The 15,074-nt window shown below is 34.4% G+C and overlaps 1 protein-coding gene across 1 annotated transcript; it reads left to right on the top strand.

The window, feature by feature from the left end:
* Positions 1-2,139: 2,139 nt before the first annotated feature.
* On the top strand, positions 2,140-15,074 carry LOC107029323 (double-strand break repair protein MRE11). The gene is given in 24 exon segments (XM_015230714.2): positions 2,140-2,284; positions 2,388-2,427; positions 3,367-3,502; positions 4,806-4,963; positions 5,394-5,484; positions 6,645-6,764; positions 6,841-6,909; positions 6,991-7,082; positions 7,227-7,329; positions 7,426-7,533; positions 7,621-7,683; positions 7,794-7,865; positions 8,004-8,081; positions 8,187-8,249; positions 8,363-8,423; positions 9,819-9,901; positions 10,160-10,273; positions 10,400-10,477; positions 11,328-11,399; positions 11,527-11,679; positions 11,681-11,778; positions 13,309-13,318; positions 14,043-14,246; positions 14,766-15,074. Coding segments are annotated over 23 exon segments (2,076 nt in total). The 5' UTR covers positions 2,140-2,284; positions 2,388-2,410; the 3' UTR covers positions 14,799-15,074.

Here is a 15,074-nt window from a genome sequence, read left to right as displayed (position 1 = left end):
TTTTTTATCTCCTCTCTCTCTCTTTCTCTCTCTGCACGTCCAAAACAAAACCCCAGCCCCTTAACATCAGCTGCCAAAGACTTCTAGAAGGAGTCAACAAGGCCCAAAATATATGGGCCACCCATCAATGGGCTGGACCCTTAACAATGGCTACTCTATGTAATTAGTGACTTATTTTTTTCTTAAAATGATAAGTAACGAAGAAAAGCTAAAAGTCATAAAAGTATATATATTGACAATAGATTATAATATACTCTAAAAGTTGAATATAACTTATCTATATATGAGCTATACATTTATTATATATTAATATACATTATAAAGTTGAATATAACTTAACTATACATTAAGTATACTAATAATACATAAAATATACATTGAGTTTAATCACTACCAACTCAAAACATTCTAAAAAAATGTCAAATTTCAGATATGAAATGTTCTTGATGTTTTAACTCTTTTTCTAATATATAATTCACTTAACAATTCACGTTCTTTCTCCTCTTTATTCTCATTTATTAACAAATTTATTTGTGTAACTAATCAAAAACATAAAATTATTCTTTGATTCCACTTCCTTGCTAGTTCAATCAAAGAATATAGTCTTTTTTTTTTATTCCGTCGCTATACTTCTTCAAATTTTGATTTATATTTTCATAAAGAAAACACTGATCAAGGTTAGCCAAAGCCATTTGCATCATATATATGAGACTTTAGTTGGGGTTCATAATTATTTTTCTACAACACTTGCCTAGTCATTCTTTTCATCGCACAACCAAAACAAATGAAAAAAAAAATCCTCTATTTATACTTCTGTTATCTCAACTATGATATAGTCAAGAGTCGTTTTCCTTCTCTTCGACATGGTTAATAAGACATTAACTAGTCATTCAAAATCTTTTATTATATTATTTTGATTGAATTAGTTGTTTTCTAAAAACCAAGTTATGTTTCGATAGCTACGGTTAAATACAGTTATTAATGTTTCAAAATAAAATTAACCAATCATATTTTGAGAAATAAAAGATGTCGTGAATAGTTCAAGGTTACATATAATTTTTGCATTGGCTATTTTTAGATGTGATCTATCATTCTCGTGATAAAATAATTTACTGTGACTTAATATCTATCATTAAAAATCCAATTACACATCCTATTATTATAATTGTATCTCTTTCCAATTTGATCTCATGTAACTTATTTCAATATATAATCTATGATCCGTTGATAGATTGTAATTTTTAAAATCACCATTTATTTTTTTATATATTTTTTGCATCCTGTTCGCTTATAAAAACAATTTTTTTTCAAGGTGAAACATACAATTTTTTCTTTGTGCTCTTAATTTTTCCGTATAATCTATTTTCATTTTCCCCAATAACATACAATTTACCTCAAAATAAAACAAAATATTGAATCTTAAAAAGTACCATTAAATTTATAATCTCTAATCTACCAACAAAAGATAAGTGCCTTGTAGATATATTATTCTAATATTCCTATTTTCCTAAGATAAACGTTAACTTGATACATAATTAAAAATTAATAATCATCCCAAACAGAAAAGATCCATATAAAAAAAATCTATAATTTCAAGCCATTTGTTTTTTGAATAAAAAATTAATATTTCTAAAAATGAAGTATTTGATAAGTTACAAGTAATCTGTAATTATTTTTTCCATATTTCAAATCACTCACTATTTTTTTAAATAAAGTTACAAGTAATCTCTAATTATTTTTTCCATATTTCAAATCACTCACTATTTTTTTAAATAAAGGATAATGTACAAGTACTCCTTTAACCTATGTCTGAAATCTCAGAGACACAGTTATACCATACTAAAGTCCTATTATCCTTGAACTTCCTATTATCCCTGAACTTATTTTATAAGTAATTCTATACCCTTTTCGGCCTACGTGAGTCAATCATCGTTGGATCCACAAGATAGTGCCACATAGGCTGAAAATGGATAAGAAATTATTACTAAAATAAGTTCAGGGAGATAATAGGACTTTAGTATAATATAAGTGTATCTTTAAGATTTCAAACATAGATTGAGGGTACTCGTGCATTATCCTTTTTTAATAAACTAAAAACTATATATTTTTCTCTATTTATTTTGGGCAAATATTCTTTTAAATTCCCCGCCAGGCTCCTTCCCCATTCCAACCGGTGAGTCAGTCTCACAAGAGTCGCAGCCATAGCTAAAACAGCTCAGAACTTGTCTTCTGCATCTCTTTCTCAAATCTCAACTCCTCAATTCCTGTTTTTGAAGACATCAAAGTAAGATTTCTATTACTTTTTTGCGCATTTCCTTTTAAAACTAGGGTTTTTTCTGTAGCGTTCAATTGATTTTTAGTTTTTTGTTCTCCTGTTGTTTCTGCAGGTTAAGAGTTCATCTTCAATCAAATGGACGATACTTCAAGGTAAAAAACGCACGCACAAAAATCATGTAATGCATGTTAAGTAATTGATACTCTTTGCGTTCCAATTTATGTCTGAATTGTGGGATTAAACAAGTTTAAGTAGTTAATACTTCCTCTGTTCCAATTTATGTGGCATATTTCAGATTTTGAGATTCTAACAAGTTTAAGTGGTTAATACTTCCTCCATTCCAATTTATGTGCACATTTTGAATCTCGAAATCTGAACTGTACCGTACAAATTGGGACAAAGGTAGTAACATTTTAAGCACGTTCACGAATTGCAATATATGAAATGAAGCATTTTATAAAAGTAATTTCAAGTTAGATTGAGTAGTTTGTTCTAGAAATGACTGGTTTCTGACTTTATGAAATATTTTAGATTTTGCTTGCCTTTGAATTTGTAGAAATTTACTTGAGTAATTTTAGTATATGCAATGCGAGTTTACTGGAAAAAATTGTAAGGGAAAATAATATAATGCGCGTTAAGTAGTCTATAGAAGTTTTTAGCATGTTCACAAATTGGAACATATGAAATTAAGCTTTTCCGAAAAGTAATTTCAAGTTGAATCGATCAGTTTGTTATACAGGTTTCTGAATTTATGAGATATTTTAGATTTTGTTTCCCTTTGACTTATAGAAATTTACTTGAGATTTTTAGTATATGCAATGTGAATTTTATAGGAAAAATTGGAAGGGAAAATAATATAATGCGTGTTAAGTAGTGTGTAGAAATTTTATATGTTCATATTGGAATATATGAAATTAAGCATGTTCTAAAAGTTATTTCAAGTGTAATTGATCAGTTTGTTCTACCAAAAGCCTGGTTTATGTGTTTATGAAATCTTTCGATTTTGTTTTCCTTTGAATTTGCAGAAATTTACTTGAGTTTCTTTTACTAGATTTAATATGAATTTGAAACAAAATGGAAAATTTCTCCAGGGATGAGGGGAGCAACACCATTAGGATCCTAGTCGCTACGGACTGTCACTTGGGCTATATGGAGAAGGATGAAGTACGTAGGCATGATTCTTTTCAGGCATTTGAAGAGATATGTTCAATCGCGGAGAAAAAACAGGCAAAAATGATTTCTCTTCTCCATTTGGTTTGGCAAATTGCTTTTATCCACTCCCCTGTCAATTGTTTTAATACTTTGTGACAATCATCTATGGTCTGTATACCAAAAATGGGCGAAATTAAGTATAAGATTTTGTTGGAATCTAGTGCACACTTGAGAGGATTTGTTTCTTCCCATGAGTTGCTGTTCCATAGAAACATGAAATCATGCAAGTCAGACCAGTAGGATAACTTTGAACGGCAGGTGCTTTCATGATTTTGTCTCTTCATCTTCCCAATTTCTATACTCGAGATTTTTTTTTTTAGAATGGTAACTCAAGTATTAAAGAAAAAAGGCTCTAGGATAGTGCCAAAATCATAAATACAGAGTCAGAGAGAAAGGACAGCAGATCCAACTATGAAATCCTAACAGTTACAGAGCGCCTATCAGATCTACTAAGGATACTGCCTCCTCCACAAAACGTTCTTTACACAAGAGAAAAAGAAGAGAGCACTTCATCTTAAAATTCTGTAAAGAGCTACTTCTTCCTCAAAAAATTCTTAAATTTCTTTCTCTCCAAATTGTCCACCATATACTAGCAGGAACCGATCTCCACCATTTCTTCTGTCTGACTACACGCCTCCATTGCCAGTGATCTGCCATACTCGAGAAATGAAACTTATCGATCAAACCGATAAAGGGAAATGTAGAATCACTAATGCTTTTCAATTCCGTTTTTTCATTGTATTGTTCCCCTTGTGATATTCAAAGTATTTTGGTGGCACGAGTGAAGCCCAATTTGGGCTTTTTCAAGGGCAGATGAGATTGTGTTAGTTGTTTCTGATTGCAATGCTAAGTGGTGGAGATAAGATGGGGGCATGCTGTAATAAGTGATTGTTTTTAGAGGTTGAGGCGTTGGATGGTGGCTAAAATTGGCTGTGGTTAAGTGACAGTTGTGGGAAACAAGCGACTGTGATCTATCGCTGAGAATAGTTTCCAGGAGCAGTATGAGGCAAGCGATGGTTGTTGGAGGAAGTAGGAGAAAAAGACTTGTCCTTGAAAGACCTGAAACCATTGCATGTTCTGGTGTATTGTCTTTCCTAGTTGGAGAATGCTTGCCTTAAGTTTAGACAACTAAAGACATGAATTTTTGGATTTTCTAAAAAATAACCTGCGTATTGCCTGTAGAATATGTTATATTGTACATAGATTAGTGGTAGTGTCTACATTGTAAAATAGTTTATCTCTGTATTCAAATTTCATCTGTCAGTTATTACGTACACATGTATTCGTATCACTTATATTGATTTTACTTTGGCTCCAGGTGGACTTTGTGCTTCTCGGTGGTGATCTGTTTCATGAGAATAAGCCATCCAGGGCAACTCTGGTGAAAGCCATTGAGATTCTTCGCCGCTATTGTCTCAATGATCAACCGGTGCAATTCCAAGTTGTTAGTGACCAGACAGTGAACTTTGCTAACCTGTAAAAACCATTAATCTGAACTCTGCTAGCTTGTTATCGCTTTTCTTTCTGTATTGTCAATTTGTCATGCTTTACCTCTTTTTCTTCATTTCTTTTTGTTATTTTCATTGATAAGTATGAAAACTACTTATATGCTTTGTGGAAAAGTAATTGAAGCTTTTGAAACAATAATCTTATGCTCGACTTGCTCCTCTTTTTCTATGTTCTATCTGGGGATTTTCCTGTAAAGCAGTTTATTTGAAATTCTTCTTCGTTTTCTTCCTTTTTCCTTGCTCCCCCTTTATCTATGCTCTATTTGAAGATTTTCCTGCAAAGTTATCTGAAGTTGTGATTACATTTAATACTCCCCTTTACGTTACTTTAAATTTACTTCTTTGTTAGCATAATATTTCTCTTCTTCTCTTTTTAATCTTTTGTGGGTCTTATTCAGATTTGGTCATGTAAATTATGAAGATCCTCACTTTAATGTGGGGTTGCCTGTTTTCAGCATTCATGGCAATCACGATGATCCAGCTGGTGTGGTATGAACCCATGAAAATTATTTACTTTTTCTTTTCATGGAACAGCAAGATGGACTATTTGTGATTATACCTTTGCCTTTTGGTGTGCAATGTGATCTTCTTCAAAATTAATTATGAGATAGCAAATCAACTTTACTCCGAAGATGGCTTGTAGTTATACATCCTCCTTTGCGGGGAATTGATGTATAGATGAAAATCTAGATGCTAATTTTGTTAAAATACTAATGGGAATGTACACAAAACAACAAGAAACAATAACTACAGAAAAATAATTTGTTTTTTTCGTCCAAGAATGCTTGCTGTTCATGCATTTAAGGTGGACAATATTGGGCTTCTGCTACCCCTGTTGCAGAAAATGAATTTGTTGAAATGTTAAAATGGAAATAACTGGGGTCCCTGATACTCACAAGTTGCTTATGCGTAATAATTCATCATTGTGAATGGTGAACTTTATTCTTTTCAATCTCTAATTTTCATATCGGTGCTTTAGATTTAACAAGTTTTCTCTCAGACAAATTTGAGTTTTGCCCCCTAGGCTGTGGTTTGGATGCTTGCTATAACGCCGCCTCACATAGTGATTATGCGAGAACATTAAGTATGCCTCAATTCCAAACACGTTTCGGATTGCTTTATAAATCCTGACTGGCCATGTTTTACCCTTTTTCTTGTTCATAATTGAATGTCATTAGGTCTTGTTACCATTTAAAAAAAAATTAAAAAATTGGTAAGGCTTAAAAGAAAAACTTTAATTGGATATGGAGAAGTGATGGTAAGTGCAAGGAAGTGTCAAAGTGAGCCTGCATGACTTTGTCTAATAGAATATTCACTGAAGATCCTTGCATAGGAAGTTTAACATTGTTTTGGAATGGACTAAAAGGGGAAGATGGATATCCGATTTTGCAGGGAAAGTTTACTATTGATTATTTCAAGATCAAACTTGTCTGCGTCTTTGTTCTAATGAACTCAAACAACTCTTACTTTGTTGTTTCCAGATAAAGCTAATTTTTAGGTGGACACCAATGTTATTTCTGGACTAGCATTTAGAAATTATTCTTATGGATCAACCATCCAGGAAACTTAATCGGAGAAGTTGAATACCAATTAACCATTTTCTTTGTTACGTGCTGATCTGGAGTTACTATTGTCCACCTATGTTACAGGACAACCTATCTGCAGTTGACATCCTTTCGGCATGCAATCTTGTCAACTATTTTGGTAAAATGGATCTCGGTGGTTCTGGTGTTGGACAGATCGCTCTGCACCCTATTCTTATCCGGAAGGTCTGCTTGTGGATGTCTTCAGTAAGAGGTTTCTGAGTTTGAAGCATGGATTTATACCTCACTACATGTTTTGCAGGGTTTAACATCAGTTGCTCTTTATGGTCTTGGGAATATCAGAGATGAACGGTTGAACAGAATGTTTCAAGTATTAATTCTCGTTCTTTTTCAGATCTGTCTGGCTGCTTGACAAGACAGATTTTAATTGTGTTTCTTTTGGTACTTGAAGACACCACATGCTGTGCAATGGATGCGACCTGAGGCTCAGGAAGGGTGTCAAGTGTCAGACTGGTTCAACATTTTGGTACTTCACCAAAATAGGTTGGTTTAGACTTCAGATACTGATGATTATAGTTGAAGATCTCTTCACTTAACCTATTTAAGATCTGTGCTAAGATTAAGTAGAACGATTGACAATTTTGTTCGAGCAATAATGTTTTTCTGTTTTCTCGCCACATTCTCCAGAGTAAAGGCAAATCCAAAAAATGCAATAAATGAGCATTTCCTGCCTCGGTTTCTGGATTTTATTGTGTGGGGTCACGAACATGAATGCTTAGTGGATCCTCAGGTGCTAGTAATTCTGAAGCTTCTTGATTTCCGTACTCGCTCTTTCAGTTACCCCTTATTGTGAAGTAGGTTTCAGTTGAAGCTTCCCTTATCACAGGAGGTTCCAGGTATGGGGTTTCACATTACTCAGCCAGGTTCATCTGTTGCGACATCACTGATTGAGGGTGAATCAAAACAAAAACATGTACTTCTATTAGAAATTAAGGTTGTACTTCATGAATTCCATCTTTAACTCTTTTTTCCTGTGCTATTCATGCTTTTATATTTGAGTAATAGTTTCTACTTTACTTAGGGAAATCAATATCGTCCAACAAAGATACCTCTGAACTCAGTGCGTCCTTTTGAATATACTGAGGTAGCTTCTTTTATCCAATGGTTCCTCTATACTGAGGTAGCTTCCTTTTTTAACTACATTCCTACGCAGGATTTATTCAAATTTCTTTTTTGTTATGGTGCATGGTTCAGGTTGTGCTGAAGGATGAACCTGATATTGATCCTAATGATCACAGTTCGATTCTTGAACATTTGGATAAAGTAGTATGTATTGTCCTCCTTTTTTCATCCTTTTTATTTGTTCAGGATATGATAAACCTTTTGTACGCTTGATATCTTCTGTTCTTTTAATTGAGAAGTTTATGAGCGTGATTGCATTTTAACCACTCCTGATTGTGATAGGTCAAAAAGTTGATAGAAAGATCTAGTCAAAAGGCTAATAATGGATCTGTTGTAAAGCTCCCTTTAGTTCGAGTAAAGGTGGGTTTCTTATGTGATGTGTTTCACTTTTTATTCGTTGCCCTTCTCCCTTTTTTAAATTTTAGTGCTAAATTCATGTTCCTTTGTGGATGACTAAGCTGACAGGTAGACTACTCTGGGTTTATGACTATAAATCCTCAAAGGTTTGGACAAAAATATGTGGGGAAGGTACTTTCTTACACTTACTCCTAGATCACGATTCTAATCGCTATTTACAAATCCTGGCGTCCCTCTATAGAGATGCATGCAAGACTTTTTTCATGACGTTTTCAAATTTATAGGTTGCCAATCCACAGGATATTCTCATATTCTCAAAATCTTCAAATAAGTTTGGCAAGGAAGGTAATTTAAAAATATCTTGGGAGTGAAGAATCTATTTACATTTGTTCACTATGCAAGTTTCAGCCACCAATCTCCGCTTTTCCATGGCTTTCCATTGATGACTGTATTTTGTGTTTCACAATTTAATAGCTTAGTTCTGGCTAAGTGACCATATGATTATTTTGTTGGTGCAGTCTATTCGTTGTCCATAATTTGAACAAATCTTATTCATTTATGTCATGGAGACTCTGCACATCCTGGGCTCGATACTTTATTAACATTAGCTACTGAAACTGGATCTCAAGTTATCCATCTTAGACTGTCATAACTCATAGGATAAATCTCCAGTTTGTCAAGAAGGATAGTTATGTCATCTATGTACTGTTGAAACATAGAATGTCCCACTTGTGTTGGTTTGTAAAGGCATCAAATGGGGTTGAAATCTCAAAGGTTTTGGTTTACTCCATCAATTACATTAAGGTTTTGAGTTGGATGTTGAAATTCTTCACATACAATCAAAAACATTATATGGGCCGTCATATGTCTCTGCATTCAATTTCCTGCCCTAGACTTTTAGGGAACAAATAGTATCTTGCGGCTTGAATGTTCCCCCTTGCTTAATATTAAACAATAGATATTTCACCTTTTGTTCAGTGTTCATTCCAAGTTGAACAGGAACATTACACTTCCAAGTTTTGTATCAGTGCTTATTCAAGTTGAAAGAAACATTTATTTTGTCCATAGGAGTTTTACAATTCATCTACGAGACTAGTAAAGAGTATCTTATAGTTGCTCAAAATACTTTTTACCAATTCGGGCTTTCTAAATTTTTAGACCATCTGTAATGCAGTTACATGGTGTTATGCGGAATTCGAGATAATACGAGAAAATATAAACGCTAAAAACAAGACAACAGATTTACGTGGTTCACCAATAAATTGGCTACGTCCACGGGAAGAGGGAGAACAGTTTTATTAAGGAGAGGCAAGAACAGAATTACAGAATAGGGTTTGCCATAGCGTCTATATATAGTGCTAAGCTATGCCCTAACAGTCTTGGGCCCAACATACAGAATTGACAGATAATTAAGGGCCCAATACAACAACATTGTATACCGTCGGGCCGGGGGCGTCTCCGCCCCCCCGGACCCCCAGGCCAGGGGGCGCGTCGCCCCCCTGGACCCCCCGACTCGCTGACCGGGCAGCGAGACCCCCGTCCTTTCTGTTTGTAACGGGTCCAATTCAAGGCATTCAACACATGGTACTTGTATGCTAAAAGATAATTCATCCATCATTTGGATACCTTGATTCTCCTTGTCCAAGTTTCAAATTTTTGATTCTTTTGTGTTTAATAATATCGTAAACTACAGTATTTTTCATCACCCCACTTCTATGAACATTTCTTTATTTCTTGTAGCTAAATTTGATGATTCTGAGCGGCTTCGCCCTGAAGAATTGAATCAGCAAAACATTGAAGCTTTAGTTGCTGAGAGCAATTTGGTGGGTATCAAGTCAAGTTTGAAAACTTCTCATTTCAATTTCCTTAATCACGGGTTTTCATTATTTTATGTCCAAAACAGAAGCATATATTGTTCTTATTTTTCGAGTTCACAAAAGTTTTCTTTGGAAAATCAAGCCCCCCAATCCCCGGGGTTCTATTCCACCACATCATAGCATCTTGATGCTGAGAACAGCACATCAAGGTCCTCATTAGTTGTCAATACTTTGGAGCTATCTAATAATGACTTTATGCTGCAGAAAATGGAGGTACTTCCAGTCAGCGATCTGGACGTTGCCCTGCACAATTTTGTTAACAAGGATGAGAAATTGGCTTTTTATTCTTGTGTACAATACAACCTTGAGGAAACTCGAGTAAGTATGTCAGTTTGTTATGTGGTAGTCACTATAATCAGGGATATTGCTACTTCCATTTTTCTTGTATTCCTATGTATTGCTACTTTAAATGTGTGATACTAAGCTTGAAACATTTCTTAGCAGAGCAAAATAGCTCGTGATTCAGATCCTGTGAAATTCGAAGAAGATGATATAATTTTAAAAGTTGGAGAGTGCTTAGAGGTAAGAATTTTTTAACTCTCACTGTGAGACCATATGTACTACTAGAATTTTTTAACACTCACTGTGAGACCATATGTACTACTTTTGTAGTGGTGGGGACAGATATTTCTTTTCACGGTGGTGATTAAGCTAGGTTGCGTGTACCTCGACTATTCCACCCGATACCTGCTATCTCCACCAGTACAAATATGAGTAACTCTCCGTAAGGCCATATAAGAAGAATCACCTAGTCTTTTTTTTTTGTCTTTGTTGGGATGTGAACCCTGATCTCCAAGGCTTGTACCCCCACACTTCATGGAGCACTAGGACAAACCCTTGGTTGCATGGACATATACTTTCAACTCAACAACAACATAACCAGTGTAATCTCATAGGCGTGGTTAGCCTTTTTTCAATTGGGGAAAGATAGTTTGGGCACCCGTTCACTATCTTAAAAGGGAGATAGTGCGGTCCAGGTCAACACATATAAAGATGGCCTTCAAGTCTGGCCCTTACGGTCCATTCATGATTGTTCACTACACAGTTCAGAGTCAGAAAAATTTGCATATGCTTGGTCACGTTCAGTCATCTCAACTGTACATGTGTTGCTAGTTAAAATTTGGCCAAAGATGGTATGCATCGGTCTTGGGATGATGATAAGAGCTGTATTCTTTTTGCTTGGAATTGGACAGATGGAAAAGTTCTTCCAAACATTCTATGACCCGCGATTCACTATTTTGCATAATTTTACATATTGATATCTATTGTTCTTCATTGTACTTATCTTTTTGGGCTTCTCTTGGGCTTGTAAATTGCACAATATCATTACTGGTATCTAATGTTCTGAAATGTCATTACATGGCTTGTGTAGGAACGTGTCAAACAAAGAACTGAAAGAAATAAAGATGATCAACCTTTCTCCTTTAGTGGACAGTCTTTGGAGGTATTCCTTGTATTTTTAAGCTAAGGATGATCTTATAGGGTCAATCTCCATTTTTATTTTGTCCAAACACATAAAATCCAAGGGCATCTGATCCATAATAATTTAAGGACATTGTATTGGTTCTCAGGATATTAGAGGCAAAAGTACTGGAGTAGGATCTGCAGTTTCATTCAGTGATGATGAGGATGCCTCTATGCCCTCCGCCTCAAAGTCTACTGCTGGAAAAGGAAGGAAAGAGTCATCTCAATCTTTTAGATCCTCTCGTGAAGCTTCTGAAGTTGGCAAGGGGAAGGGGTAGGGGTAGAGGCAGAGGAAGGGCTTCCAATAGCTTGAAGCAGACAACCCTTGATGCATCTCTGGGATTCCGTCAGTCACAGAGGTTTATCCTAGATTCCTAGAAGTGATGCTCCAGTTTAACGTTTATTTGTCCTGTTATTGTCTTCTTTACATATATTCCAATTTGACTATAGTTTTCACATGCAGAGGTTTTTGCTTTGGGTTGTGCTTGTATCTTACTTTCTTTTGCATCGAAAGGTTTCCTATGTGGCTTGTTGCTATTAAGCATCAAGTATTATAAAGTTCCATTATATCTATATTCTCTGCTGCTTTTCTTAAATAAGCAAATATATAACACTGATTTTGCTTTGATCAGTGCAAATATGCAATTATAGTGACTACTTATAACAGTTTTGGTGTTTTAACATTTTGGTGTTTTAACATTTTGGTGTTTTTTTCCAACTAGTTTCAGGAACGTGCGTTGCACGTTTGTTTCTTAACTATTTTATAAAATTTGTACTTGATAGACTTCCTGTTGGTAGTTATTCATGTCACATTATTTTAAAAAATAAAAGAAATTGCTACCATAAAGTTTCCTTGGAAAATGAAAACCATTTCCAATCTTTATATAGTTCTTTTTCGGTGGTTTTTGGATTCCTTTTCAATGTAATTATACAAGTGAGGTCTTAAAAAAATTATACATATGCATCCTTACTTTTAGCATGTAACTTGTAAATGTAAATATACTACTACATTAGGAAAGACTATTGAGAGAAATAAGATAAGAAAATTTATTAACACAAAATAGAATTTACATCTTAGCATGTAATGGAAGTATTAACGTAACTCCAACAATCCTTTGTCACAATCTAAATATAATTAATATTGTTATTGTAATAATATATGATCTTTTTGTCATGCTTTCCCTATTAAAGCAATGAAATACTATTAGAAAGACTCTAATAAGAAAGGATAACAATCTAAAATATTACTACTATATACCTGCAAAAAATATGAACTACAAATTTATAAGTTATACATACTATTTACATACCGTTAAAACAAATCTGGATAAATGGACATTATTGCTTGAGCTTTATGCCTTCTCACTGTTATATATCTTGCAAATTAATGAATTACATTTATAGTTAACGAAGAAGTTGAGGGGTCACATTATTTAGCACATGACAGGACATTAAGAGAATCAATATACTTATTGGAGAGAAGTTTTATGGTCACGCACATCAGTTGGTGAAACTGATATAATTAATCAAATAAATTGACTAACATCTGGAAGAGAATTAAATGGGGTAAAAGGAATGACGAATAGAAGTTAATCTTTTTTTATCTTCTTTTAAAATGATTAATTAACTTTTAAAGGATGGTATCTATTATTTATTGTTTTATATTATGTTGATTTATTGTAGGGATAAAATGGTAATTCAACTTTTGTACTTTAAACCTTCCCACTTATAATATATATGATGATTACTATATGAACTTAAACTTTCATCAATAATTTACTAAACAGTTTGCATCTAATTTAGAATTTGCTATAATTTTAGGTAATGTAACCATTGTTTGCAGTTACTCCATGTCATAGAAGTCCTTTACATAGAGTTTGTTGCTGCAGATCTGCATCAGTATGTCCTATCTTCCTTATTGTGTATATTTCTTGCCCAAGCACTTCCCTTCCTGGTAGAACGATGTGTTAGGGAAGGGAAAAAAGAAAATTGGAAACAAGTAAAGGCATTTAGCTTGCACACAAATTAATTGCAGTCTTATGTGAGCATTATTTGCGTTTTGTACAATCAACGGCAGCATTCTGCACACTGCCTACGAATGGAAAGCAAAAGACTGGAAGTGTTAGAAATGGCAATAAAAAACCTTAGCATGAGTTGATGACTACTAAATTCTACCTCTCCTTTCGTAGCCTGAGAATTGAAGTTAGAAATTCCAAACGTGAATGAAACCTAAAATTCGAGTAAGAAGGAAGGCAATAGATGTCTGTTCTATTTACTGATGATCTGTGGAGACTCCGACTCACTCTTAGTCTTCATTTGCACCCTTAACTGTGGTGCTTCAGCCGCCTATTATGTGATGATCACTTTTGCATTGAGTTAGGAATTAGGAGTTCCAGTTGCTTTTTACTATTGATGAATGTAATATTGATCAGTGCTGTAACAGAAAACATCACCACTTCAGTTTGAATCTATTTACCCCTGTGAAATTTTCTTGGATGTGTGCATGCAAATTGCAAAAGCTGGTTGGTGAAAGTTTTTCTTAGACATATCATAATTTTCTGTCTCACTTCCTCCTGCTGTATGCTACATAATCGCGCCTTTATGTGCTTTCTTCTGTTGCTAGGATGATGATAAGACGGTTCAGGCCAAAGGACGCAAAAGGGCTGCTCCAAGGGGAAGGAGTAGAGGTTCAGCAACAGCGGCTAAAAGGGGAAGAAAACCAGATAGCTCCTCGTCTTCACTTCAAAGGATGCTCATGGATGTTAATGAAGATGACGATGATGATGATGATGACATAACAAAGAAAGAGAATAAACCTCGACCTCGGGTAAGTGATGTATCAGAAAGTATATTTAAATTGAATCATATAGATGCTTTAAAGGCAATGCTTATAATATGACAAATAAAATTTGAAACTTATTTCTTCTCCATGAAATATGTTATCACGTTGAAGTTGAATTTTGCTCTTTGCTTCTTCTGTGGTGTGCTTATAATTATGCTGCCTTCTTTATAGTTTATGTCTTTTTAATTATCTTGTGAGAAACTCGGTCAAGCACATGCTTCTGCAATCTAATATTGTGGCTTGAGTCTATCTCATCATTATGCATGATTACCTGAATACGTTCAATCACTTCAAATGAAATTCCTAATCAGATTTTAGTGGCTCATTTTTTGAAGAAATAAATTGTAAACTATGTTATTGGAGAATTAATGGGTGATCAAAGTAAATTAAGATTTGATAAACTCTTGTTGTTTTCTTCCTTCGAAAAGTTGTGCATTTTACCTCACCTTACAAAGGTTGGTTTTCTAATTTGGACATGGCGTGCATAACTAATGTTCTTTGCAGGCAACTAGGAATTATGGTGCTTTAAGGAGGTGACTGTACCATTTGTTTCATTCAGGGATGTTGATTATGATGACCAAATTTGCGTAGTGAGTTGTAAATACACTAGTAAGTTACAGAGTGTTTTCGGTTTCAAACTCCAGTGGTTGTTTTGTATTTGACAATGTTGATACGCGGAGAGTAAGTCTCGTTTCTTTTAAGTATGCATTGATATACCGATGGCTTCAATTTTGGCCATTCCATTTGTTTTAATGAACAATGACATGGTTATGTTTCTTGTGTGTGGTATATATAAGTGGAAATGTTGCTACA

This window comes from Solanum pennellii, chromosome 9 (genome assembly GCF_001406875.1).
Source record: "Solanum pennellii chromosome 9, SPENNV200".
Lineage (NCBI taxonomy): Eukaryota > Viridiplantae > Streptophyta > Magnoliopsida > Solanales > Solanaceae > Solanum > Solanum pennellii.
Note: the sequence above shows the minus strand (reverse complement) of the source record. Positions and strands in the feature narration are given on the sequence as shown.